Genomic DNA, 27,761 nt, shown 5'->3' with positions numbered 1-27,761 from the left:
AATGTCTGTTCTCAGTCCCGCGGACCAAAGGGTATCGACTTTTCGCAGACTTCCTCGGAGCCGCGGCCACTCCAAAGATGAACTACATGTTCCAGAATGCTTTATGCGGCAGCTATCGCGAGAGACGTGAGAAGTTCCCCCCCCGGCCCCGCCCCGCGCGCCTGCTTCCGCCTCCCTGTAGCGGCGGCTTGTTGTTGTGGAGGCCAAAATGGCGGCTCAAGCGGCTGCGGCGGCCCAGGCGGCTGCGGCCCAGGCAGCGCAGGCGGAGGCGGCCGAGTCGTGGTACCTGGCACTTCTGGGCTTTGCCGAGCACTTCCGCACTTCCAGCCCGCCCAAGATTCGTTTGTGTGTGCACTGCCTGCAGGCCGTGTTCCCCTTCAAGCCGCCGCAGCGCATCGAGGCCCGCACGCACTTGCAGCTCGGTTCCGTGCTCTACCACCACACCAAGAACAGCGAGCAGGCGCGCAGCCACCTGGAGAAGGCGGTGAGCGCAGACCCGGCCGCGAGGGAGGAGGCGCGGGCTCTTTTCGGGGCCTGGGCTGACGGACTGCGACCCCAGCGGGCAGGGGCCGCTTGGCCTCTCTTCGGGGACTTGGGGCGCGACTTCCGCACGGGCAGCAGGACCCCGACGTCGCCAGTCTCTCAGGGGACCTGAGGGCCTCTCTTTGTACCTTAAAGTCTCTGGTGACAGGCAGGGCCCCAGGACCCCGCTCAGGGTACTTGAGAGTTGTCTCTTATCAGGAGCAACAGGGTCCCCAAATTTTTCAGGCTTTCAGGATAATATCATCTGTTGGCGCCTTAGGGAAGGCCACCAGATCGGCCACTGGGACCTGCAGCTTCCAGCTCCTCAGGGCTCAGCCCCTCGAGCATCGATCAGCCTGAATGCTCCCTCCTGAAGTGACTCAGGATAGGGGAGGGTCAAGGTGACAGTGCAGGCATCTTTTGGGAATCTGAAGTTTGGTTTCTCAGGAAACCTAAGATGGCATCCTCTCCCTGGACCCGGAAGTCTGATAAGTGTCTGGAGGGTCTTGTGCCCCTATCACTGATGCAGGGTGTCATCGATGGGAGGCAGAGGCTCAGAGAGAAGAGGTTAAAATTCTCCAAGGCAGAACTGAGGGGGGCCTAGGTTCCAGGACCATTTGCTTCAGTGGGGTGGGATGGGGGATCTCCAAGCTCCTGCTCTCTCTATCCCTGGTGACTTCTCTTCCTCCCGTCATCCATTAGTCTATCCCCTTCAGAAGAGAGACCCCGTAACCCCAACTTGACTGTGGCATCTTGGTACTTCAGAGAATGTGGGAAGGTGGCTGTCATTGTGACCCTTCTGGCCTTGGCGTTGTTTCTTGTCACAGTAACACTGTGCTCCCTGTCAGACCAGGCCTTCATTTGCTATTTACCCAGCTTTATTTGACTTAGAGATTTCTTAAGAAGAATCAACTTAAGTTTTTGAAATGTATTGATTTGAGGTAAGTCCCAGCCCACCTGTGGCCAGTAATGAGTTGCCTTTGGGACGATATCAAATCTTTGTTTTGCAGAGTGTAAAGAGTTGGAAGGGGACTTTAGGCCTTGCTTGATCACCTTCCTTGTTTTAGGAGTGAGGCAGTATGGGTCCAGAGAAATGAAGTGATTTGCCTAAAGCTACACATCAAGTTATTAACAAAACTGGCTCGAGGGCGCCTGGGTGGCTCAGTTGGTTAAGCGACTGCCTTCGGCTCAGGTCATGGTCCTGGAGTCCCGGGATCGAGTCCCGCATCGGGCTCCCTGCTCAGCGGGGAGTCTGCTTCTCCCTCTGACCCTCCTCCCTTTCATGCTCTCTGTCTCTCGTTCTCTCTCTCTCAAATAAATAAATAAAATCTTTAAAAAAAAAAAAAAAAACTGGCTCGAACCTGGGCTCAGGATCGCCAACTTCAATGCCTTCAATAAGTCATTATTGTTTTTATGAAGTTTTTTTTATCCCTTTTATTCATCCAGCAGATATTTATTCAGCTCACACCAGGTGCCAAGCTCTATTCTAGGTGCCATAGATCAGTGATGACTAAGATAGTCCCCGTCAACGTGAGCTTATGTTTTCATGTGAAAGAGACAAACGTTAAGTATGTAGTAAAAGGTTAGGCCATGATAGAAGAACCGTGGAAAATATGGTGCAGGGTTAAGAGATGGAGGTGATGAGGAGCTTTTTTTGGCAGAGGTAGTGAGGAAGTCTATTTGTAGGAGTGACATTTGAGCAGCCTGAATGGGATGGGGAAAGCGAACCTGGAGAACGACTCAGGATGTCAGGTCGATCCCAAGGAGTGCCTGAGCTGTGACCAGTTGGTGTAAGGTCTCTCCTGGGCAGTGATGAGGCTGAGATCAAATGAAGCCCCAGACTTCCTTGGGTATGGGCATGCTGGAGGCTGACCGCTCAGGCCTGGTGGCCCAGTGCCTTCAGTGAATTACGGTTCTGAAGCTCTCCCTTCTCTGCAACAAATCCTGCCACCTCCCCTCCCTTGTCTCGGGGGTCATTGAGTCTTTTTCTAGCAGTGGTTCATATTTGCTGTGTATATTGTCCCATTTAGCCCACCCAGCGCTGTAGAGGGGAAGCAGCCATGCCTCAGATTGCTTTCTTGTAGCCGCTGGGCTTTTGGACCCATAATTTAAACCCTTATGCTTGTGAAACATCTTCCCTTGATTTTACAGAACCCTGAATCTTGTGGGGTTTCCCACAGAGCCACAAGGTCCCCTCTGTAGCTCACACTAATGTTATACTTGGAAATCCCTTCCTTTCTGTCAGTTGCATCCCCAGCTGGGAATTTGTCCAGATTTCAGTTAAAGGGCTGTTCTCTGTGCTGTTTTCCTTCTGCAATTGTATGTAATCTCCCATTGTGTTGCAACACAAGCATGTTTCTTTAATCTTCATTCTTTGTTAGTCCTGTGATTTTCCCCCAATCAGGCTGCTTTCAGCTTTTATTCATTCTTTTCCCAGACTCGCTCAACAAAAAATTGTAATACGTTCTTCTTTTAGAAGTGGTTTGTTTCTAGTCCTGAAGAGCAAATGGCCAAAGAGCTTCCAATTTCTTTTTAGGGAGCCAACCCAGAGTATCAAAAAGCATCTTTTTTTTTTTTTTTTTTTAATAAACTCTACCTCCAACGTGGGGCTCTAATCTCCCAATGCGAGATCAAGAGTCGCATGTTCTACTGAGTTTTTTTTTTCTTAAAGGATTTACTTATTTATTTGATAAAGAGAGTGAGAGAGCACAAGCAGGGGGAACAGTAGAGGGAGAGGGAGAAGCAGGCTCCCCGCCAAGCAGGGAGCCCAATGCGGGGCTCAATCCCAGGACCCTGGGATCATGACCTGAGCCGAAGGCAGACGCTTAACCATCTGAGCCACCCAGGCGCCCCTCTACTGAGTTTTTTTCAATGTAAATGACTCAAGTATTTTATGACTATTTTCTCCTTGATCATTCTGTCTGCTGTTCTTTTCCGAACTAATTTTCTGTAACTATGAGTGCTGTAGGTAAAACTTTTAATGGGCTTCTGAACTTAGTACCACATTCGGTTTCCCTGTTATTTACATGTCTTTTCTTTTCTCTCTTGAGAAACCCCCAGCCTCCTTGGTAATCACTTTTTTTAATATAAGGTTAGATTATTTACTCTCTGTTTGCTTCCTGTCAGTGTCTAACTGCCTCAACTGCATTTGTAAACTTTGTAGAAGGAATGTATTATATACTTACCCATCTGGAGCACCAGGGTGGCTCAGTCAGTTAAGCTTCTGCCTTCACCTCAGGTCATGATCCTGGAATTCTAGGATCGAGCCCTGCATTGGGCTCCCTGCTCAGCGGGGAGCTTGCTTCTCCCTCTGTCCGCCCCCCCCCCGCTCTTGCTCTCTCACTCGCTCACTCTCTCACTCAAATAAATAAATAAAATCTTTAAAAAATAATAATCTTTTGGGGCGCCTGGGTGGCTCAGTCAGTTAAGCATCTGCCTTAGGCTCAGGTCATGATCCCGGGGTCCTGGGATCGAGCCCCCATTGGGCTCCCTGCTCGGCGGGAAGCCTGCTTCTCCCTCTCCCACTCCCCCTGCTTGTGTTTCCTCTCTCGCTGTCTCTCTTTCTGTCAAATAAATAAATAAAATCTTTAAAAATAATAATAAACTTTATACTTACCCATTGGCTTCATCAGTTCTGTCAACTTTGAATCATCTGTTAAGTGTTTCCATCAGAGGTATGGAGGATGTTTCTCCCTTTGCTTAGCAGCTTTCTCTGAGGTCAAAGCTGTTGGTCTCTCTGGTTCGTGCTTCCGCAGGCCCTTGGATCACCCGCTGGCTTCTTCATTCCCCGGGTCTGCTCAGTGACTCCTGTAGCTGTTGTGGCGCATGGCTGGACACTTCACCTGAGAGTCTCCCCTTTTAGATGATGGTTTTGGCAATGGTGTGTGTGTGTCATCGGAATTCTTGGCTGCTCTGGGACTCCTGGAGTAAATAGTTCATGATTATAAGAGATGTTGCTTTTCTCAGAAATCTCTTGGCTAGAGAATTTATGAAGCTATTTTCTGTAGATTCTTTCATATTGTGTTCCCTTTCATTTCATTTTCACCTTGGCTTTCCTCTTGCTGCACCTGTTCTTGTGTGCATTTTCAGTCTTCTCTTGCCTTATTTTCACACTGTCGTTCCAGCAGACAGTTCCATTTTAGTCATTTGCACGTCCTGTGTGGAATCAAAAAAATCTGCGTGTCTGTACTTAGATGTATATGTATACGCTGTTAACTAAACTTTTGATCATATTTCTCTTTATCCCTTGGCCTAGAAAATGCATCATCATCTTAGACTTTGCTGGTTTGAAAGCCGCAGAGGAATAAATGCTACTTCTCTGCAATGAATTGTCCATTAGTTTCTATAATCCAGGTAGTCTTCCTTTATGCACTAGTTTCTTTGACTGTGGTATCCCTGTCAATGCCATGTTTGCTTTCTCTTTGGGTTTGGTTGGAGTGGAGCTGCTTTTTAGTGGTGGTTTTGCTTCCTGACTTAGAAAGCAGCTCCAAACTGTGCCGTCCAGATGATTATGAATTCTGCTTCCAGCTTTAACCTGAGAATCTCTGGTTTACCTTCTCAGCAAGTGATTAAATGCTTCCCTTTCTCTTCTTAAGGCCTGAGCGGGCTTATTTCTGGGCCTTTCATCAACAGGCGTGGCTGGAGCACATCTTTCATCCCTCAGCATCATGTCCTGCCAAATTCCATGCCCCATCGCTGGGAGCAAAACATTGTGCAGAAGCTGTATTTGCAGAGCTTGGCATTAAGCATTTTCAGGGAAGAGTGATCTGTGCTTCCTCCTGTTTTCATTTCTATTTTCTTCACTCTCACTCTCTGAGCCTCCTCTGACTTCAGGATGTGAAATCTGTCTAGGATCCATCCCTTCACAGTTCCACCAACTCGTCCCCCTGCCTCCCCTCCAACCCCTGATTTCTTCCTGTTCCTGCTTGAAAATCATTGAAGTATTGTTGTCACCTTCTACATGCCAGGCTCTGCATGTGGTTTTCTCAGGGACACTGTCTCATTGGATCCTCAACAAACCCATGAGGTAGGGACCACTTCCAATTTGCTAATCACAATGCTGACAGGGGCTTTCTCCTAGTCAAGGTCACACAGCAGAAGGAGGCAGGCTGGCTCCTAAGTGCTGTGCTTGCATCTGAAAAAGGAGTTGCGGTTAATAACTTTCTACACATTTTGATGGTTTAAAAACCTAATTAAAAAAAATAATTACCTTGATTTTGAGGTACAAGAAGCCTTGAAACACTGTCAGCCCTGGATGGAATCTTCCAGGCATGTGCTCATTCGAGCCCATCCACCCCTCAGGGCTTGTGCTGACCCTGTGGTAACCCTTACTTCCCCCTGTGGGCCCCAAGGTAACCCCAGGAACTTCTGGTAGGTTAGTTTGTGTCCCTGCCCCGCAGCTGCAGGCTGCCCAGCAGTGGAGAGCTCTCACTTTGGTTTCTTTCCATCGTGAGGAAGGAGACATAAAAGCTATTTTTTAGCATTGCATAGTAAAACATGTAGATCAGGTAGCAACTTTGACTAAAGTAGCCACCTTAGGTAAGGTATTCTATGTATCTAGTTGTGAGATATATTTTCTGATGTGTCCATATTTTCTGGTTTGTGCACTTATGTTGCAAGTGTTGCAAAGATACAGAAGTGAAGTCTGACAGTTGTTTCGGAGAGTAACTGACTTGCCCTGACACAGGACCAGTCTTACAGTTCTCCCCACCCAACCATGTCTCCAGTCACAGTTTCCTCCACCGGTTTCCCCTGTCCTTCCAACTGGTGGTCTTCAGGAGCTTCTCTCCCTGCACTGACCTTCCCCATGGAGAGTAGTGGTTTCTGTAGAAAGCACACCCTGACTTCTGTATTTACCAGCTCCGTTGACATCACCCGTGTGGCTGAGGCTAGTCCCCGCCCCCCCCCCGGGGACCCTGAGCCCCTCCTGTCCCTGCTGCAGGGGGGCTTTGGGAAGGGACACTCAGGCTGGCTGCAGAGTGCCTTTTGCCTGGGCCCTGCATATGTGTTCGCGCATGTGTGTGTGTCAGGAGCCCCGTCTGTTCCTCTCTCCCTCTCCCACAGTGCCCCCTCCTGGCCCGTCTATGTTTTGCAGGCAGCTGGTCTCAGGCAGCTCCAAGTCTCCCTGCCTCTGTGACTTCCTGGGCCACCATTCACCCTTGGCCCAGAGGCCTCTCCAGCCCTAAGACCAGCAGCCCCATGGGCCCTCTTCCTTCCTTCACACATTATCTTTGCTGCTCTAGGTACACTTAAAACCCAGATCTGATCAGGCGCTTCTGTTTTATGCCTCGGACTGAGAAAGGCTCCGGGAATGGTATGGGGGCATTCTCATCCATAGGCAGTGCTGCCGCATGAATGGCACAGAGATCCATTGGGCCTTCCAGCCTAACCTTCCTGGCCCTCTGCCTTTTTCATGGGCTCTTCTCTGCCCGGAGCACCTCCTACTCCCTCTTTGCCTGGGGACACCTCTGCCCTCACTTTTACACTCTCACCTTTCAAGGCCCAACCCCAGGCATCATCCCCGCACACACACACTGTTTTCCCATAGAGCATGGTGAGTCAGGGTCTTCTCTTCAGCTCCAGATCTTCCTGCCAGCAATTGGCAAGGCTCTGTGAATGTCTGTAGGATGAGTGGGTTGACAAGAACAGTGTCCAGTGTATGCTTGGGTCCTGTGCAGTCTGACAGAGCATGGTTGGTGTACTTCATGTGGTGGACTGGCCCACACATGTCCTGACCACCGCCTCCTGTTGGAACATGGAGCTGCAGGGCACAGCAGTCCCCAAGTGGGTGCATGTCACTGAACCCTGTGCTGGTGTGTGTGCCAGCAGAGGGTAGGACAGGGAGCTCAGGTCTTAGAGCCATCCCCACCACCGCCTGGCCATATTTGCCCACACCAGTCCTTCTCAGAGCACTTCCACCTCCACTCTGAGGCTAGCTTTGCTCATTTCCAAGCATCTTTTAAATGTCACTTCTGCAGGAAGGACTGACACCTCCCGACCCACTCTCCAGTTGTAATTGATTCCTTGTGTCGTGATTTGCCGACGGTCCATGTACTATGTAGTGAGTGGTACACAGGGGCTCTCAGCACTCCTCCTCCTGAAGCATCTCTGCTGTGGTAGGAGGGGGCTCTGAATCTGACTTTGGGGGCTGGCAGGACAGAAAACTCCTGTCCATAGGGGATCCCGCAGGTACTCAGTCTCTCTCCCCCAGGTGCACTCTGGTTGTGGGATTGCAGGGAAAGTGAGCCTACCCTTTCAGGCCAAGCAGGCCACCTTCTAATTTAAACTGAATACCTGCAGCTTTTGGTGACAGGACAACCTGTGTAAACCCCAAAGTGGAGCCAGTAAGCAGGCAACTAGTATTTGGCTGAGAATTAATCCTTTTTTCTTTTTCTTTTCAGTGGTTGATATCACAGCAAGTATCCTTTTCTTGTTGGTACCATTCCTTTTAAGGAAAGCTCCATTTGTGGGGGGGCGGAGCAAAGATTGTATTGTAAATTTTAATCCCCCCAGGAAGCACCCCAAAGTTTTAGGCTTTGCCCCACCTGAAGAATCCCTTCTTTGATGTTGCTACCCCTGCAGACCAGCATCTTCTCCCTGGGTGCCATCCTCCTGTTTGCGCCCTGTCATCTAGCTCTACACCCAGCCGGCACCAGACACGGGGGTTGCTAGAGGAGTAGGTGAGCTTGACGCCTCAGAGCAGGCAGGGATGCTCCTGTCCCACCAGCCTCTACCATGTAAGAACCCCAGGTTGTGGCCCTTTTGAACTGACCTCTTTGCCGTGTCTCTCCTTCCTTAACTGGATGTTATTAGATCCAACAGTTTGAAGATGTTAAATTTGAAGCAGCAAGTCTTTTGTCTGAGTTATACTGTCAAGAGGTAAGAGCACATGAAGGTTTCTGAAAGCAAAGTTGTTCTCCCTAGAGCAGAGGCACAATGGCAAATTGCGGCTCTCAGAAGTGGACTCCCTTCTGGCTTTTAATATTTCCCATTACTTTTCTACCTTCCATACCCTGGTATAGAGCATCCACGGGTCATCACTTGCTACGAAGGCCAGCAGAATCTTTCTGTCAAAGACTGTTGGAAAACAGGCTTGTTCCTAGGTTTAGGGCGATTCGTTCCTAACAAGTCCATATGCCTTCCTAACCTGGTTCCTGATCTCAGACATAGCTGAAAATCACCTTTCCCTGCTTTGAGCAGCCACGCATGAGGCTCCCTGGGCAGGAGGGAGTGCCTATTTCACATCCCTGGCCCCTCTCTCTGGTTGCAGAACAGGAAAGATGGCAATTTGTTGTCTAATTGGACTGTTGAGGATTTTGGACTAAAGCTACTTTTCAGTTTAGTTGAATGAGGAGTTATTTTAAGAGCAATGCAAAAACTTCCAGCCAGTGAGTCCAATAAAATCTTTTCTTCTTTTAATAAAGTAAATTGGCAACCCACAAATCCTTTGGTGAGCGTGAACAGGAGTGGCCTTCTGGCGCTGCAGCTGTTCCATAAGGAATCCAGCTTGCTTGCCGGCTTGTTTTTTCCTCCCCAGACTTGACTGTTTCCTTTCAGAATTCCGTAGACGCAGCAAAGCCACTGCTGCGGAAAGCCATCCAGATCTCACAGCAGACTCCGTACTGGCACTGCCGCCTGCTCTTCCAGCTCGCTGTGAGTACCGCAGGCCCGGCCCAGGAGCAGGGGCTCAGCAGGAGCCCTGACCGTGGGGCAGGCCCGCCTGAGTACACGTAACACCCTCCAGGACACACTGGCCCTCCTTAGCCTGCTGCACTGAATGGGTGGGGACACAGGGATGCTAACCAGCCTTTGTCCTCAGCAAGACACCCCCTGCCCCAGGCAGCACCCAGGGTGATGGTGGGAGTGTCCGGGGAACACACGGCCTTGTCTTCATGTTCTCCTCCCTTCTGGGGCTTCCTTTGGCCTGCGTTCTTTTAAATCCGGGGAGCATTTCTTGCCAGTGATCCACTGTGTTTTGTAAGAGTTGAGCTGAGATTCCGAGGGACTGACTATTGGGCAGTGGGTGCCTGAGTCAAGCCCAGGCTCCATGTAGGTCCCCCGCCCGGACTCCCTTCAGTTCCCCAGACGTGGATGGTCCCTGTGCTCTGAGACACTTCAGTGGTGGTGGGCTTTCTAGGCTTGGCCTTCCTGGCCACAGTGGAGAGGCCTGCCAGCTGGGGGTGAGGATGGGGGACAGGTACGCTCTACTGTGAGGGATACCTCTTTTGTTCTGGGCTCTGCCCACACCTCCCCCTCATTGGCTGGCCTCTAGTCTCTCCTGTCTCAGAATCAGCCTGCCTACCAGGCTGCTCTTGCCCACCGTCCATGACAACCCTGTCACCTGCATTGGTGCATGCAGGAGCCGAAGCTCCTGACCAAGGCCTTCGGGCCCCTCTGGCTGCCTCCCTAGTGACTAGCCTCCAGAGGCGATCTGCATAGTACACCGCACGCTCACAACGTCTTGGGGGTCTGAGCCTGTAAGGGCTAACTGCTGGCTCTGTGAGCCATCAAGCTTAAATGAGGTACACTGTAGACGAAGTAGAGTTCTATACCCAAAGCAGTTGATATGATGAGATAATTTGGTTGATTTAGCTCAAAACTGACTGAAACAACTTTGTGGGTGTGTGGGGAGGTTCAGTTTTAAGTCACCGACAGAGCACTAAGGTCAGGTACTAGGTACTGTAAAGCAAGTGTCATTGCTCTCTCCTTTTTAGCAACTGCACACACTTGAGAAGGACCTGGTGTCAGCCTGCGACCTCCTGGGCGTGGGGGCTGAGTACGCCCGGGTGGTGGGATCCGAGTACACACGGTAGGCACCCTTTCTCCACATCCCTGTCCCTCTTACTTGGAGACAGCCCAGTTATCTTGTCCAAGACAACAAAGAACATTGGCATTCTGGCTCGAAATGGGGATCACTTTTGCACAGAGTAAAAACCAGATGAAAGCAGCACCCGACATCTCTTGCCCTGTTGATTCATGAAGTTGGAGGGGAGAGTAGACTGAAGAGGGGCGGGCAGCCTGCATTCTCGGTTCTTGCATGGATCTAGTATCTCTTAAAAAGTGCTCGTATGGTGTCCTGGGCTGGTCCCTTTGAGGCGCAGATGCACGAGTGGTGCTCCCAGAGGGCATGCGTGGTGTGCTTGGCAGCGTCTGCGGGCAGCCCTGGTGTCCCTGCTCAGGGGACACTGAGGGGCTTTTAGATGTACAATAGGAGATAGAGTGAGTGGACGTTCGTATAAAAGAGGGGACGTAGGTTCATGTAACCCACAGAACTGCTTAGACTGAGGTCTGGAGACTGGTACCCTGGGGTCAGCGGTCAGAGGGCGCTGGTGCTTCACTGTGTACCCTCTGCGAAGGCCTCCAGTCTGTCTCTCTTTTCCCCCTTAAAGAGCTCTACAGTGGACAGGCACCAGGCACCGGTGCTCTTACTCTGTTGTATGCATTTGGGTTCTGAAACGTTTTGTTTCACTGAGACTAATCTTAGCCCGTGAAGTTGTTGGGAGAAAACCGTCCCCGGCTCTGTTCTCTGAACTCGAGACTTGAAAGTGCCCACTGGAGCCACTCAGCTTCCTCCAGGCTGTCCTGCCCTGAGATGGTGGCTGTTACACACTCTGGCCCCACATTCCTGGCCTTTCTTGCCCCCTTTTTGCTGTAGCTATCACTGGGCTCCTGGTGCCTCTCAGGCCCAACAGGGCATGGGGACAGCTGAACACTACACATGTTCACTCAAGAGTGTCTCCTGCCAGGCTTCTTGCCACTGCTGTGGACAGGCGGCCTGGGTCGGCTCCATCAGGGCACACAGCTGCAGATCACTTGGCCCAGAACCTGTGACCACAAATCTAGGGTGATAACATGTGTGACACTGTGGGAACCTTGATATAAAGTTCCCAGCCCTACATTTCGATGGTTGAACAATGGGCAGGTAGACCCTACAGTCTACCTGCCCTGAGGTAACAACGGGGAATGGCGTGGTGGCCTGGAGCATAGACATCTGTTCTGTGTGACTGTGATCTCCCCACCTCAGTCTTCTCACCCAGAAAAGAAGATGGGGAGAATAGTACCTACCTGATGGAGTATCATAGCACACAGGGATTCTGCCAAGACAGGCGGGACAGAGACTTTGATCTTGAACAAAGTGAGGGCCTGTGGGCTCTGCACAACCATAGGGATTCCTGAAAGCAGCAGCCCCTGCCTCCCCCCAGCGCTTGCCCAGCGCCATCCGCTGACACGGAGCCCCTCTCTACTCTGTCATCCAGGTTGGGATTGTGGCACGCTTGCCATTCCGTACTCTGCTACTCCACACTTTCTGAGCACCTGGTTATGCCTTCTGGGCTTTTGAGCCTCATGAACATCTAACCCAGGCAAAAAAAGTAAAGAAAGCTCAAACAGGATGAAGTAGAACAGCCTCATAAATAAAACCGACCTCACTGGGGACCACCAGGGACTGCTGCACATTAGGTCCCCGTGAACATTGGGGTGGCACAGTCATCCCAGGAGGTGCCAGGGCCTCACAGACTGACTCACCCTCTCTTTTCCAGGGCCCTGTTCCTGCTCAGCAAAGGAATGGTAAGTCAAGGCTGGGTGGAGTGGGGCTGGTGTGGAGGACATGAGGCCAGGCCCCGCTTATTTGCCATAGTGTGGCTTCTTGTGGGCCCAGACCCTCATACACAGCAGGCTGTAGCAAGGGCGAGGCCCCCCAGAGTGAAACTCCGATTCCAAGGATTTGTGCTAAGGAAGAAGCCTCGGGTTGGTTTTTTGCCCTCTCTCTGTGGTGCTGGTGTTCCCCTGGAGGGGGGCAGACCTGGGCACCAAGAGGTGCTCCCAGCACCTGCTCCTCCCTCCCCAGCTGCTGCTGATGGAGCGCAAGTTACAGGAAGTGCACCCGCTGCTGACCCTCTGTGGACAGATAGTTGAGAACTGGCAAGGGAACCCCATCCAGAAGGAGTCTCTGCGTGTCTTCTTCCTGGTCCTCCAGGTGACCCACTACTTGGATGCCGGGCAGGTATGTAATGCCTCCCACACAAGGGCTAATGGGGAGTGAGCAGGCTGCAAGTGGGCTTTAGGCCAAGACCTCACTTCTGTGGTTGCCTCCTGTCGCTAGCCACATGACATGTCTATCATTAGGGGCTCAGCCTTCCCTACACACCTTATCATGGTCTGGCACCAGTGCTTTGTCCCCGTGGGCAGAGGGCACTGTTGGAATGGGGGTCTCCTATAGCTAGCATCATGGCGGGAGTAATGGTGCACTCAGTGCGTGGACAGTTGAAGGCATCTGAGGGCAGTTTGTGGAATCCATGAGAATAAACTGAGGATTGTGGCATGGTGCCTGGCCCACAGCAGGTGCTCCAGCAGTGTGTCCACCATCCCCCAGCTGATGACAGCTTTATGGAGTTCGAGAAGGGATTGACAGGATCAGCTGTGTCTTAGAGTAGATTGTAATCCTCGTGTGTTTGAGGAGCAGCTGCATCCGTGCGTGGGTGACCTCGCAGCCTTTTGGGTGTGCTACTCCGTCCGTCTTACCGGACCCTGGCCTAGTGACCAAGCACAGGCAGGATCTCTGGTGTGCTCGGAGGCCACAGGCACAGCCTAGTGGGTGTCTCATGGGTAAGGGGCTTCCTCTGTTCCCCCACTTGCACCCAGCTATGCCTGTTGGGCTGAACACCGCATTCAACACCTAGGTATAGACCAGACTCTCGTGTGGTGCTCATGGCTGCAGAGATGGCCTACGGGGGCCTTGGTACAGGGCTTCCCAGTGCAGAGGGGCCGGTCTGTACAAACCATGGCGCCTGCAGGACTGCCAGGGAGCCACTTCGCACCCCCCAGGGTAACCGGCTGCCCCAGCCCTGCCTTCCTCTCCTGAGGTTTAACTACAGGAGAGAAGCGTGGCTTGAGCAGGGTCTTTGAACAGGCTTCTCTCAGGCCTTGGTATTGGGCCCCAAACTGGGTGGTGGCCAAGCCTCAGTCCCACAGATGACCTCCCTGGCCCTGCCCTGCACCCCAAGAGCTGGCTGACCCATCGGGGTGGGGAGCTCCTGCAGGCAGTGAGCATGGCAGGACCTCCTGGGAGGAAGGGGCTGAGAGGTGGCTGGACAGGCAGGCCTGGCTAGCTGCCCAGGGGCCTCATATCCTGAGGGGCCTGGCACCCGGTGCGAGTCGGCAGGCCCTCAGGTGTGTGGCGCCACTCACCCACTCCAGGTGAAGAGCGTGAAGCCGTGCCTGAAGCAGCTGCAGCAGTGCATCCAGACCATCTCCACGCTGCACGATGATGAGATCCTGCCCAGCAACCCCGCTGACCTGTTCCACTGGCTGCCTAAGGAGCACATGTGTGTGCTCGTCTACCTGGTGAGTCTCCGGGCGACTGGGGCCCCGGCGGCTACAGCGGGGAAAAGAGGGTCACAGTGACCACCGCTGTCTGGTCTTGTCGTCAGGTGACCGTGATGCACTCCATGCAGGCTGGCTACCTGGAGAAAGCACAGAAGTACACGGACAAAGCCCTCATGCAGCTGGAGAAGCTCAAGAGTAAGTCTCGGGGGGGCTGGATGGACGCGGCTCTACTTGGCAGGTCGCGGAGCCACAGCGCCGCCTGGTGGATGGCCTGAGTGCCACCTCTTGGGCTGGCCTGAAGAACCGAGAAAGACAGCAGCCCTGAGTAGAACCCTAACCCTAACCCTAACCTGTGGGTCTTGTTAACCCAGTTGGAAGATGCGGGCAATCTGGGGTCGGGACAGAGCAGGCCAAGCCTAGGCTTGATCCTTGATCCCTGGCCAGAGGGGTTCTTGTGCCATATCTGTCCTATCCCCCCCCACTGCTCAAGATGGCTGTGAGGGTTAGTGGGTCCCGAGCAGGGCCTGTTGGGACAGCAGTGCTCAGTTGAAAGAGACGGTGGCTGCTTTGCTGTCTGTTCTCAGTATCGTGACATGGATCATGCCGGGTGAGGCTGGGATTGGAACTCAGATCTCCCTAACCAATGGCAGGTCCTCTGGAGGTTGTGGGTTCTTCCTGGATGCTCAGCTAATCCATCCTGCAGGACCAGGGACCTTTGGCTAGTAGGAACCCAGAGCCTCACGTGTCCCTGGCTGGCTCAGCACCCCCATTAATCTGTTCATCTGCTTCCTGTGCCCTCATCAGTGCTGCTGGGGGAGGAGCCTTCAGAACTGGAGAACCAAAGCCCACAGGGATGGTGGTTCTTTCCCTCCAGATGAGCTGTGAAAGGGCTGTGGGCACCATCTGGCTCCAATGTAAGGACAGCCTCTCAGGGAAGCCAAGAGCTGGGTTCCCTCACCGCTGCCTGAGGCCTGTTGCACAATTTCACTCTCCTGGGCTACTGCAACATTTCTAGAACCCACTGTGCGGAGTGCTCTAGAGCACCCCCCCTGGGTCACAGTGGAGTGAGGATGGAAGACAAATCTCTCCAGGGATTTCTTACTCTTAGAACGCTCTGGTCACTAAAACCTGGCTCTGGGCCTGTCTCCCCACCTGGATAGGGAGATGAACCCCCTCACTCTAGGGTGCAGTGGGCACCGAGAGAGGTGACAGCTGGTGCTGAGCTGGTGCCCAGCAGAGCAAATGAGCTCAGACCTGGGTAGCCCAGGGGCCAATGTGGTGGGCAGTGGGAGGATGCAGAGTCCCCAGGAGGCTCTGTGTCCATCTCCTAGGGTCTCTTCTCCAGCTGCCCCGTGAGTGCTCACTCACACCTCTCGCCCCCAGTGCTTGACTGCAGCCCTATCCTGTCCTCCTTCCAAGTGATCCTGCTCGAGCACATCATCATGTGCAGGCTTGTCACGGGACACAAGGCCACTGCGCTGCAGGAGGTAATGCTGCCAGAGGCCACGCGCATGGGTGGGAAAGCTGTTGGAGTCTGCCGGGTCTCAGAAGTCATCCCGTGGGAGAGTGTAAATTCGCCCGGTGTGTGTCAGCAGAACATCCAGTCTTGTCATTTCACTATGCTCTGTTAGTTCGTGACCCTGATGGACATAACAGAAATCAATGGTTCTTTCCCTGAAAGTTTGCATGCCCGAGGAACACAGGGTCTGAGGACTTGGGGTCCCCTGACGGTGATCCTAGCATTCCTCCTGCCCCAATCCAGAATCTCTGATGTTTACCTTCCTGATGGGGGTGTGGGGGCCCTGAGTAGGGGGAAGGCACTGTATGGCTAAGACGCATGTTAGAAAGGGAGGATGAAGTGGGGGTAATGGACAGGGGTCATCATTCTCAAGGAGGTCAGGGCTGCACTTGGCCCTCGTGACAGACGCATTTGCTGGGACTTTGTGGCCCAGGGAAGGTCGGATGTGGGCACACCTGTCAGCTTTGGGGTCTCCCGAAGGCTGCTGGGACACCGGGTGCCACGTTCAAGGCCTTGTGATGGTGAGCGTGCTCTTTCCTGGCAGATCTCCCAGGTCTGCCAGCTGTGCCAGCAGTCCCCCCGGCTCTTCTCCAACCACGCGGCACAGCTGCACACGCTGCTGGTGAGTGCCCAGGGCTGCCCGCCCCCAGCCCCCTTCCAGCAAGGAATCCCATGACCGCTGCCCCACGGGGATCCAGATGTTTCTGGTGGGCCGGAGTCTGATAAGCATCTGGAGTCTGAGTTGAGTTAGGTCCCGGGAGGAGGGAATACTTAAGCCCACCATCTTTCTGCCCCTTTGCTGGAGTAAAGCTCAGAGGTGGCTGGCTCAGCAGTCACTTGTTGAGTCGTGCGGCCCTGGGCAAACTGCGTGGCTTCAGGCCCTCCGTGCCTTCTTCTTGCAGGGCCTATACTGTGTCTCTGTCAACTGCATGGACAATGCAGAAGCCCAGTTCACCACAGCCCTGCGGGTAAGGTGCCGGCCCTCACTCCAAGGGGCGGGCGGTGCTTCTCAGTGAGGAGTCGGGCGTGGTCTGATGAGGACAACCTCTGCACAAAACTGTGCTCAGCGGGCGACTCTGCAGCATTCAGCCTGACGCCGGCCATGATAGTGACGTGCCGTTCATCCGGGCTGTCCACGGCAAGGCCAGCGCCGGCAGCACAGTATGACAAGGGATAGCTGCGGGCAAGGAGGCTTTTGGCCAGCCTGGGGTGGGGCGAGCCTGGAGGGCAGCCGTCAGGGAGAGCCCAGTGCCCCCTGGTGCCACGGCCCGTTCAGCCTCTTTCACTCCTAATTCCCAGCCTTCCTGATAACCTGCCAGGTTGGTGTTGGCTCCTGTCACAGCTGAAGATGCAGAGTCACTCGGCAGGGCTCAGGGGCTCCCTGGAGCCACCCCCATGGCAGGACGGGGTCTGCCCTCACCCTGCGGCAGCCTGGTTGCTCTGGGGGTCATGAAGGAGCTCCGCTGGGGCGACGTCCTTGCCTCAGACAGGATCGCAACAGGCCCTGGGAGAAAGCTGGTGCCGCGGCCTCCTGGAGAGAGCCACCCTGGGCCCGGGAGTTGATAGCCCAGTGCCAGGTCCCGGTTCTGCCTGTCTTGTTCCAGGACCAGATAAGCACATCTCCACCTTGGCCTCGGTGTCCTCATGGGAAAAGGAGGCTGGCAACACCTTCCGCCCAGGGGTCCTGAGGAGGCCCCAAGCAGAGGTGTGGGGGGAGTGGGGGTGCCGTGTGCACCATCGGGTGAGGAGTTCTGCTCTGTCCCTTGTGCCAGTCTCCAGATCTCTTCGCTCCTGGGGCTGGGCTCAGCGGTATTACTGCTCCTCGGAGTGCTCCGCGCCCCCGGCTTGTCTTGGCAATGCGCGGGGCCTCTGGCAGCATGCATGAGTGTGAGGGGTGGACGGGGCTGCTTCCATGGCCTTCCGGGCCTTTCCGTCCGCGCCCGCTGCTCTGGGCCCTGGTGGTACTGGGACAGCCACACACAGCCGCCCTGTTCCCTGCAGTTACCCCATGGCCTCGTGGCTCCCTGTCTCGGTGTCCCACGAGGGGCTGCTGCTGCTTTGATGGTGTGCGCCGCAGGGCAGTCCGCACGGCGCGCCTCCAGGCCACGTGGGAAGTGGTACAGCCAGGGTGCACGCCCAGACCCCCCGGCCCCAGACCCGTGCTCCGCCTGCAGTCCTCCAACAAACAAACCAGAGCGCGATGCTCGCGTCAGAAGATGTCCTGGGCCCCCTCGGCACATGCTGGGGTCGGGGGGGGGGGGCTGCATTTCCTAGGCAGCCTCAGTCTCCTGCACAGCTGTGCGGCCTCAGCGCCCCCGGGATCCAGGGGCTGGGGACTGCTCGGGCTGCTCAGATTGGTCCCCCCTTCAACCACTCTTATTTCCCAAGAACTGAGGACAACGGTCCATCCGCCACCAGCCATCAGCGGCATCTCTGGTGTCGGACAGCCTCAGTTACCCTCCTGACGGTGTCCTCCCCAGGACCAGCACATGCCTCTGCTGTATCAGCCCACCCTGGGGTCCCAGGGGTCGCTGGTTGTGGTGTGGAGGGAGGGGCTGTCTGGGTCTCAGTCCTGAGAAACAAGCAGAAAATAGACTGAAGTGCAGTGTGTTCTCAGGGCAGGATCAGGGGCAGCTGATTTTCCTCTTCTCTGTTTCCTAAGTTTCTCCTAATGTGGATGACGGTTTTATAGTGAAGAGAACTAACAGCTCTATGCTCCTGGGGTTCAGGAAGCAGGCGAGGGGATCTGTCTGAAAGGAAAGAAAGAAAGTGATTCCAGATTAGCTGCCGTGGGGGATTGGGCGGCTCCAGTGCCACTGAGTGACCCCAGTGTGATGGGACTGTGCCCGGCCTAGCCCTCTAATGGCCGTGTGTCCTGTTCTAGCTCACCAACCACCAGGAGCTGTGGGCCTTCATCGTGACCAATCTGGCGAGTGTGTATATACGGGAAGGAAATAGACACCAAGAGGTAGTAGGTGACATGCTTCATGTTTGGTATCTTTTCAACTCTTATTCGGGGGCGGTGGGGTTGGGGTGGTCTCGGGCACCAGCAGATCTCAGCAGCCCCAGGGTTTCACCATCCAGCAAACGGCACTGTCCCACCCAGAGTTGCAGGCATGGCTGGGGCAGACGGGGTCTAGGACAGGAACGTTCCCTAGCTAAATAACATTTCTTCCTGTTAAAAATGAGCCAAGCTTTATTGAATTGCGCAGAAAAAAATCCAGTTTTTTCTACTTTGAGCTGTTCTAGAATGTCAGTGAGGCCTCATGGCTCTCTTCTGAGGAGCAGCAGCTCAGGCAGCCATTTGCACTGTGCTCCTAGATTGTCCTAAGACCCAACTTCATAAAGGGTAGGGGGCTCCCAGGGCTTGTCCTTATAGGACAAATGCCCTCACACCAGGTTCCCCCTGTGATTCCCTTCAGCCCTGGGATCCCCCCCTCAGCCCTAGGATTACCCTCTCCCAGCCCTGGCCTCCTGCCTCTAGAGTATCTGAGATTTAGTTGTTTTTCCACCTCCGTGGCTTTCGTTTTATCTTTGGTCTATAAAAAGTTTAGCCGAGGGGCGCCTGGGTGGCTCAGTCGTTAAGCTTCTGCCTTCGGCTCAGGTCATGGTCCCAGAGTCCTGGGATTGAGCCCCACGTCGGGCTCCCTGCTCTGCGGGAAGCCTGCTTCTCCTCTCCCTCTCCCCCTGCTTGCGTTCCCTCTCTCGCTGTATTTCTCTCTGTCAAATAAATAAATAAAATCTTTAAAAAAAAAAAAAGGTTAGCGGACCTCCCAGCTTCTGGGTTTGGATGCTTTGGGCTCCAGGGAACAGAAAGCCCAGCCTTGTCTGCTCCAGCAGTTAGGAAGCAATGGGCAGGGCCATCATAGGGCTAGGAGTGGGCTCCGTGGGTTACACTTGGTGGGTCATGGGACAGCTCGGCTTCCCTGTGTCCTTTGCCGTCCCAGCGTCCGCCTCCTGGAGGTACTGTGGGGACACTGGAAGCAGCTTCAGCTCACTTCAGCCGTGTCCTCTACCCCTCCTTCCTTGGCAGCCAGAGGAGACCTAGAACGTCAGTCACGTGGCTGCCTATCAGAGCTTCCAGGATCCCTGCACCTCCAGATAAACCCCACCCCCAGCCCACAAGACCCATGTGGGCCTATCTTCCCACCTCGCTCCCCCACACTGGGTCCTTCTGACCATACAAAGGCTGAGACTGAGCCGCTGCCCTGACCGCCCAGCCCCCTCACCTGACGTGGGCCAGGCTGAGGCTGTGAGGCCCCCCAGCCCTCACCCTTCATAATGGGGGCCGTGATTCCCACTGGGTGGGGTGCGGGGGGTGAGGAAGTAAACAGCTGCATGCAGTCTCCTGGAGTGCCCTCACCTGTCTTCACAGGTCCTGACCCCGCTCCCCGCTGAGGTTACTCAAGCATGGGATTTGGGGGGAGGGCACAATGCTCTCAGGTTGGGTTGGGAAGATGCAAGCAGCCCTAGTCAATTTAGTGCTATGTTTGAGGCTGAATTTTGTCCTGTTTCAAAATACAAAATGATCCTAACTGACATTTCTGCCACAGCTGTACAGTTTGCTGGAAAGGATCAATCCAGACCATAGCTTCCCTGTCAGGTAGGTGGCCCGAGTGCTGAGTGCCCACTTGACCTATTGTCTTACGCTCTCTCTGCTCTCGGGGTGGGGCCGGTGCTGGTGGGACCCAACTGCCCTGTGTGCCCGGCGCCTCTCGGTCCCCTTCGGAAGCCTGCTGCGCTCACAAAAACCCCACCAAAGCGTGCCCCTGTCTCTCTCGTCAGCTCACACTGCCTGCGAGCCGCAGCTTTCTACGTGCGCGGGCTCTTCTCCTTCTTCCAGGGACGCTACAATGAGGCCAAGTGAGTACAGGACAGGTTGCCCCCTGCCCGGCACCTCCTGGGCCGGCCCTCCAGGTGCTTTTTGCTCCCTGACCGTGTGTGCCCAGGGCTTCTGTCCCTAAGACAAGTGGGCTCTGCTCAGGGCCTTGAGTTGGCTGCAGCCTCTTCCTACCGATAAGGCGTCCCGATGGGCCTTCAGCATCTGTTCCCACATAGGCGATTTCTTCGAGAAACTCTGAAGATGTCCAACGCAGAGGACCTGAACCGACTCACAGCCTGCTCCCTTGTGCTCCTGGGCCACATCTTCTATGTGTTGGGGAACCACAGAGTGAGTGACTAGGGCTGGGCCGAGAGGCAGGGGGCCTGCAAGGTGCTTACGGGCTGCCGCCTAGCAGTACTTTGCATCCTGTGCCCCTCAGTGAACTTATCTCAGTAACCTCCCCACTCCCCACTGCTCCATGAGGCTCGGGCAGGGGTCCAGGGGTGAAGGGGAGCTTTGGATCCTGGAGGGTGGGTGTGTGTGGCAGACAGGCCCAGTGCCGGCTGCAGGCAGTGGTCAGGCAGAGTCCCACGGGCTTTCCAGAGCTGTCCAGAACTGGCAGGGCTGAGGGCAGGTTCTCCTTTCTGTGTGTTAATACCTGGGGGTGGAGAGGTGTGTCCTCTCAGCCAGATCCCTCGGGCTCCATTTTGCCCAGCACACACAGTGTCGTCCTCAGGGCACCCCATGTTTTCACCTTTACCTAGAATGGCCCCCTGGGGCTCGTCCCCAGTGGAATCAGCCGACTCCAAGTCTCCGAGTCAGATGGGGAACCTGGGCTGTGCTCTTACCTGCTCGCCTGCTCTTACCTATTGATCTCTCGAGGCCGTTTTTTTAAGATAGCGTTTGTTCACGTTATATAATATGGTATGATCATCGTAGAAAGCGTGAGAAACAAAAGAAGAAACGATTGCATGTCTTCTGGCTCTTTCCAGTACCTGTCTTTGCCTACACATAGGTTTTGTCTTTCAGGCTGTTCCATAATTCGATATCTTGTCTTTCTCTGCACCACTGGGTGAAAGTTTTCTTCAGTGGCAGCAAGGATTTTGAAGTAGCATATACTTCATAGTTTAGCCAGCCTCACTTTCGCTAACATGGGTTACGTGTCTAGGCCCGTAGAGCTTTATCTGATCAAACCCTAGGGCTCCCTAAGAATGAGCATTTTTTAACAACTTTGGCACGTTCCCCTCCCCATAGTAACATGACAAGCATTTCCCAGGGGCCAGGGCCTGAACACTGGGGGCGTCACCACCCATAAAGGAAGAGGACGAGCTTTGGGTTCTCCCTTCAGAGTGCAGCTCTGCTCCTTTTAGAATACCCTGTCACCTTGTTCCTCAGCCTCTGAGCACACTTGGGAACAGTGGCCTCACTGTGGGTCTGGGGCCCAGATGGGAACCAGGGGCTCAACATGAGGCCTTGCTGAGTGTGGGCCACCCGCCTCATGTCTTGGTGTGGTGGATGTGGTTCCCCCGTTTTCCAGCTGGGGAGATTAAGGTCACAGAGCCCCAAACTGCAGACCCAGGCTTAGAATCAGACCTCACTGGCTCTCATTTGTCTAGTAGTCCCCAGAAACCCCCTTGCATGGGACAGGGTAAGCAAAGCAGCTTTTCAGCGGCAGCTCTGGCTCACGTTTGACGTGATTTCGGGGCATCTTACGAGCTTATTTAGGAACCTCCACTGCTCCTTGTGTGTCTGGGCCTATGTGGAGTGACATGGGGGCCCCAGGAGCCCTCAGGCCTGGGCCTGGCCTCAAGCGGCTCCAGGTCTGAGGGAGACACCGCCCACTCTGCCCTGAGCCTGCCAGGCTGGAGTGTCCAGAGGCATCATGAGTTTGTGAGCATCCCCACACGGGATAGTTCTCCGAATCACACATCTTCATACCAAATTCTGTGGGGCTACAAGTTGGCATGGGGGAGCCTGCCTGGGAGAGCCAAGGGGCACTCTCCTTCTGGCAGCCTCCAAACAGAGGCCCAACCCCAGGCCTCGAGGAGAAGAGTAGTTTTTCGTGTTCTGTTGTGCATTCTGAGGTTTTCAAAAGACTTTATTTAATTCTGAAAAGCTTTGAGACCCACCTGGAGCTCATCTTTGAGGTGCCAGCCGTGGGGCAGTGTGAAGTCATTGGGCTTTTATGTTCTCAACACAGTCCTGCCTGTGCTGAAGCTAGGCCTCAGGAGTTGGATTTGAGGATTTGTAAATCTCTTGAGTACGTGGCAGGTATCTGCCAGGAGCTGCTCTATAGAGAGTTCTCCCCTGTCACATTGAATCCTACATCCAGGCCAGCAAAGTTTGTTGTCCCTAGGTCAAGCAGGGGCGGAGCAGTGCTGCCAGTCATCATGGGGTCAGGGATGGGTGTTGAGGGCCCCCCGCCCGCTGTCAGTACATCCTAGGTATTGAGGGGGGCGGCGTTGTGCAGTCGCACTGTCAGGGTTGGAGAGTTAACATGCCCTGGTGTCCCACAGCCCCACATGTCCGGTAGCTTCCCACAAGAGTGGGCTTGTATGTAGAAGAGACACTTCCCTTCCTCTCTCCTCTACCCATTCAGCCCTCCTTACCCCCACCAGGGCGGACTGCTTCCTCCTCCCAGGCCCTGGGACCTCTGAATGTGCATTTCTAATTGGCTCCTGATCTGGGTCCAGAGCTGACTACCACCAGTGCCTTTTGCTCTGGTTAGAGACAAAGGCACATAGACTTGTCCGTAGCCAGCAGTGCCCCGATGAGGAGGTACCTGCAGAGCTGAAGAGTGGGGGCAGTTTATTTTCTCGTGAGGCGGTTGAAGAGTACATCAGAGGAGGTCATTTGAGATGGGCTCTGAAGTAGGAATAGGAGTTTTCCGGGCAGCAGGAGGAGGGCACAGCCTGGGCTCGGTGTGGCTGTCCCCGCTGCTGGCCCCAGCCCCCACTCCCTTCCCTGAATGCTCTCGGTCAACAGGAGAGTAACAACATGGTGGTGCCTGCCATGCAGCTGGCCAGCAAGATCCCAGACATGTCCGTGCAGCTGTGGTCCTCAGCCCTGCTGAGAGGTGAGTGCAATAGCCAGCCCCTCCCAGAGATCAGGGCTGCTGGGAGCCCAAGTCTAAAAGATCTCAGGTAAGCCCTGATGAGCTTGTGCTCAGACTGGGCCTCCACACGCCCCAGTCCCAATTCTAGCATGCGCTCAGGCTCCACGGCAGGCCCTGTTTGGGGGCAGTGGGCACTAGGCTCACTCATGACATCAGCTGCACACAGGATCGGTTCGCCCTCTCCACAAGGCCATTTCTTGGAGTCTCTCTGGGTGAAGAAGTGGACTGTGAGCCCTAGCCCTCACCCTCGGTTTCCTTCTCCGTGACTGGCTGCGGCAGTTGTCCCTGTCGGCCCGTGCTGGCCAGGATGCTCGGGGTGCCCAGTAGGCTCTGAGCCGTGTCAGCGTTGGTCCTGCTGCTCCCCGGTGTAGATGGTGCTGCTAAACTCCAGAGTCTTACCGAGGGCCGTGGGGACGAGGCAGAGGGCAGGCTGCTCCCGTCTGCAGTGGGCTTTGTGGGCCCATTCAGTCTTTCTGCCTCGGGAGTGGGTATCGGGCGCCCTGCTCTAATGAGTTCCTGTGTGCCCGAGGGTTGGCCAGGACCTCCCCAGGAGGGCCAGTGTCCACAGGACACAGCCCTGAGGCTTTCACTGCCCAACCGACCCTTGTGTCGGCCACACTGCTCACGCACCTCCAAGAATGTGACTCAGGAGCTCAGGAGGACATGTGTAAGGGCCGTTGGCAGGTGGGCTTTGCTGACCCTGAGACAGGGCTCAGGGCAGGTGACATGCCAGATAGACAGGAACTCACTGGTAGAGCAGGGTTTGACCTTAGGGCTCTACCCACGTCCACGGGGAGGACATGGGGTATGGCAAGGTGGATCCACCCTATGTGTACATCCCACCCTTAGACCTGAACAAGGCCTGCGGGAATGCTATGGACGCCCACGAAGCCGCCCAGATGCACCAGAACTTCTCGCAGCAGCTGCTCCAGGACCACATTGAAGCCTGCAGTCTCCCTGAACACAACCTCATCACGGTATAGGCACTGGGTTTGGGGAGGTAAAAAGCGTGCTGGTTGACTCCTCAGGGCCTGCTCCCTTGGCTTGCAGCCCCCAGGGGACACGTTCCTTGAGAAGGGAAGTACACGCTTGGCTGCCGTCTCCCTGCATGTCTCCAGCATCCCTAACTCAGCTTAGCCTCAGGGGCCCCTCAGATGGGGGAGACGGCATCGCTCCTCAAGTGGGGGATATACGGCACTTCCCAGGGGCCCTGCTGACTCAGGCGAGGTGGACAGAGGGCCCTGGCTGGGCATTCAGCCCAAAGAGAGCAGCAGTCCAGGGCGGACACGCAGCCCGGCACACCTCTGCCCCTTCCTAGGAAGGACCTCACCTGTGTGTTCTCTCCCCTCTGCAGTGGACGGATGGCCCACCCCCCGTGCAGTTCCAAGCTCAGAATGGACCCAATACAAGCCTGGCCAGCCTCCTGTGAGGCTCCTGAAGGGAGCCGCCCAGGTTCTCGGGGCCTCCGTGGGGCCCGGTGCGTCCCCTACTTCCATCCAGATGGCACTTGAGCTTTCCTTGGAGGTGTGCTGGAGTGGGTGTCCCCAGGCTTCTTTTCTGACTGTCTCCAGAGCTTCCAAGTCCCTGGGGAGTGTGCAGGGCTGATTCCGCCCTCCCAGGAAGGGCTGGCCAGCCATTCCCACCATGTAACAAGACCCCCAGTGCTGAGGCTTGCAGGTGGGATATTGGAGCCAACTTTCTAGAGCCATCCTTTAAAATGGACTTGAATTGCCAGTTCTGCTTCCACGTCTGAGTCACGCCTTCAAGGGAGCGTGTCTGGGCGGGAAGTGGGGTGCCAGTTGCCAGGGTGGGTGGTACCGCTGGTGCATTGCCACATGACTTCCATCGCCTGGGCCTCTGTGCCTGGCCGGAGTGTTTCCTCTGCTCACAGCAGCTTCCAGAGCCCAGAGGCAAAACGCCAGTTTCTGCCCCAGAATTGGAGGGAAGAAGTGATGGCGCATGTCAGGGACAAAAATGCACATCCCACCATAACACTTTTCCCAGCTTGCCTTTCTGTCCAGTGTCCCCCCATCAGACAGCCAGGGCCTCTGGTCAGGAATCCTGGGGGACCCAGGAACTCGGCTTCCAAACATCTGCACCTTGCCTGGATTCAGTGTCCAGCCACGGAGGTGCACGTTCTTGTAGACACGGGTGTGCATGTGTGTGCGTGCGTGTGTGGTGATTCGCAGAGCTGGGGCGGGGGGCTGAGACTCCTATGTTTGCGTCAGCCGCCTTCCCCCATCAGCATCCATACTGCTGGGCAGGAAGCAGAGGAGAAGGGAGGGGACCCTCCTCAGCCCAACTCAGGGTGCCTGAACGAAGAAGGGGCTTGCTTCCTGGCAGCTCTGGGGCCTCCTCAGCAGAGGACGTTCACAGACGCCTGGCCCCTCATGCTGTTCTCAGGAGGGAGGATGAGGAGACCTACCCGCCTTGGGGCTTGGGACAGCGTTGAAAGCTCTTCCTGAGCTGGACCCCAGGAGGCTCTGCTAGGCTCAGACAACCATGCTCGGTTCTGTGCTCCTCTTGGATAGTTGAGGAGGTACCCCAGTGGTGATGGTGGCATTGGGGGCAGTTGAGGTAGCCACCTCCAGCTTCCAGTGCCTGGGAGCGTCTCCCCACAGAGGAGTGCTGAGTGGTCATGCTAGTCAGGGTGGCTTGTTAGTTTGCATCTTGTTACCCTTACACTGTGAGGGCTGCTTCTCGAAGCCTCAGTGTCTGACAGAAGGAACACTGGGATCACTCAGGTCAGCTGCTCAGGCCCTGAGGCCTGAGTGTGCCTTAGCCACAAGCAGGGCTGTCAGCAGACCTCCCTGCACAGGGCCACTGCCCTTACCAGGCCAGCGTCAGGCCCCTGCTGCCCACTGGAGGCCAGCGACAGGCGTGCAAAGTGAGCTGCTGATTGGAGGCGTGGGCTGGCCGGGGCTTGTCCGAAGAGGACCCACCATCTGTGTGGCATCCTGGGTCACCCAGGAGAGCCTAGCACTGTCCCGTGCTGCTCAGGGCCACCTTCTTGGCTGACCCCCCTGGGCCCGTGAGGCCTACAGAGGAGGGTGTGACATGTGGCCACAAGCTGCCCTGTCCTGTCTTCCTCCCCCCTCAAGGGTATCCCCTAGGCCCTCCCCTCCACCCATGGGACAGAGCCCCCCTCTTGCCACAAGCTGCCCCTATTGGCCTAGACCCCGCACTGTCTGACCTCTCCAGACTCTCATTACTTCAATCACGCTGTACATCATGTTTGTCTCTGCATATTTATTTAAGCCTTTCTTTGCTTCTAGGGCATTTTTTATGTAGAGCAGTTGAAATAAGAACCTCAAAACTTAACATCTGTCCTGATGTTAAAGTGCTTTTAGTGACCACTCTGTTATCTATGTTCATGTAAAGTTAAGGATAAGTTTTTATGTTTACAGCTAAAAATTCAGTACTCAATATTTAATGTTCCACTATAGCTTTATGGAAGCCAAACTGCGTGTACATGCATTTCTGCGTGTGCGAGCTTTGAACCTCCCCTTCACCGTAGCATCTTCTGGTTACATAAAGCTGTCATAAGTACCTTCCTGTGAGTCCAAATTGAGTGCCTCACGGTTTCTCACTCAATCAGAATTTAAGATAGGCAGCAAGTGAGCCCCCAGGGAGACCTTACACAGTGTCATAACTGTTTAGGAAAAACAGATAAAAACTTCAAGCCTTTCAGTGTGCAGAGATGCAAGGGAGCAGCAGAAAGATCCCTGTTGGCAGGTAAATTACTGAAAGCCAGTCTGACTTTCGTGTGTTCTCCCACCTCCTCCTGGGGTCCTCAGGGCCTGTGGATCTGGGGGACTGGGCCGGGAGATCCCGGGTTCCCTGGCATACACACGCCGCTGTCTCCCCTGCGCTGGGTGTTTGCAGTCATCCGCGGGTAAAGCGAGGGTCCTCTCCCTGGGGTAAGCATGCCCCACCCCACTTATTGGGAACACTGGCAAGGAAATCAAAAAAGGGCTGCCTGGTGCAGTGGGTAAATTTGTTGATTGCGTTGTCTCTGTTTTGTTAAGGGTTTTTTAATAAGTATGTTTGGCATAATGTCTTTTAATGGGTTTGTAATATGGTTTTAGCAGCCTGTAACTTCAGCTGGTGCTTTTAATCAGGAAAAAAATTTTTGTAAATACAAAACATTGTTTAAAAGACATAACCATAGAACATAGCTTCCCGTTTGTGGATTTCTTTTCCTATATATTCAAAGTAAAATAATTTGCAGGAGCCGTCACTCGCTTTGTCTTTGTCGCGTTGTCCCTTGTGTGCGCCACTCCAGAGACGGCTCTTGCCCTCTCGCCAGGCCAGCGGGGCCACTGGGCAAGTGGGCACCAGGGAGTTAACGCGGACCAACAGGGTATGAGAATACAGAGCCCCAGCCCCTGGACTGGAGGACCTGGTGGAAACCTGAGTCTTCTCTACTGATGATGTGCCTCTGGAACAGCCCCGCCTGG

The 27,761-nt window shown here is 54.7% G+C and overlaps 1 protein-coding gene across 4 annotated transcripts; it reads left to right on the top strand.

The window, feature by feature from the left end:
• The first annotated feature begins 168 nt into the window (after window positions 1-168).
• Window positions 169-27,541, top strand: MAU2 (MAU2 sister chromatid cohesion factor). 4 transcript variants are annotated; one of them, XM_078079242.1, is made up of 19 exons: window positions 171-484; window positions 7,923-7,940; window positions 8,335-8,400; window positions 9,079-9,174; window positions 10,236-10,330; window positions 12,060-12,087; window positions 12,368-12,523; window positions 13,717-13,863; window positions 13,974-14,040; window positions 15,229-15,332; window positions 15,909-15,986; window positions 16,267-16,332; window positions 18,249-18,335; window positions 19,918-19,967; window positions 20,150-20,227; window positions 20,423-20,534; window positions 23,172-23,262; window positions 24,151-24,278; window positions 24,656-27,541. In XM_078079242.1, exons 1-19 carry the CDS (start codon window positions 209-211, stop codon window positions 24,728-24,730), a joined length of 1,818 nt encoding a protein of 605 aa, XP_077935368.1. In that variant the 5' UTR covers window positions 171-208; the 3' UTR covers window positions 24,731-27,541. The 4 variants fall into 4 exon arrangements, 3 of the variants coding, with proteins under 3 accessions (XP_077935368.1, XP_035949773.1, XP_035949771.1); XM_036093880.2 differs by having other exon boundaries at window positions 172-484; window positions 13,950-14,040; window positions 18,249-18,332; XM_036093878.2 differs by having other exon boundaries at window positions 172-484; window positions 13,950-14,040.
• Window positions 27,542-27,761: the final 220 nt, after the last annotated feature.

Source organism: Halichoerus grypus, chromosome 1 (assembly GCF_964656455.1).
Source record: "Halichoerus grypus chromosome 1, mHalGry1.hap1.1, whole genome shotgun sequence".
Classification (NCBI taxonomy): domain Eukaryota; kingdom Metazoa; phylum Chordata; class Mammalia; order Carnivora; family Phocidae; genus Halichoerus; species Halichoerus grypus.
The sequence above is the reverse complement of the archived record's forward strand: the minus strand, read 5'-3'. Positions and strand labels throughout refer to the sequence as shown.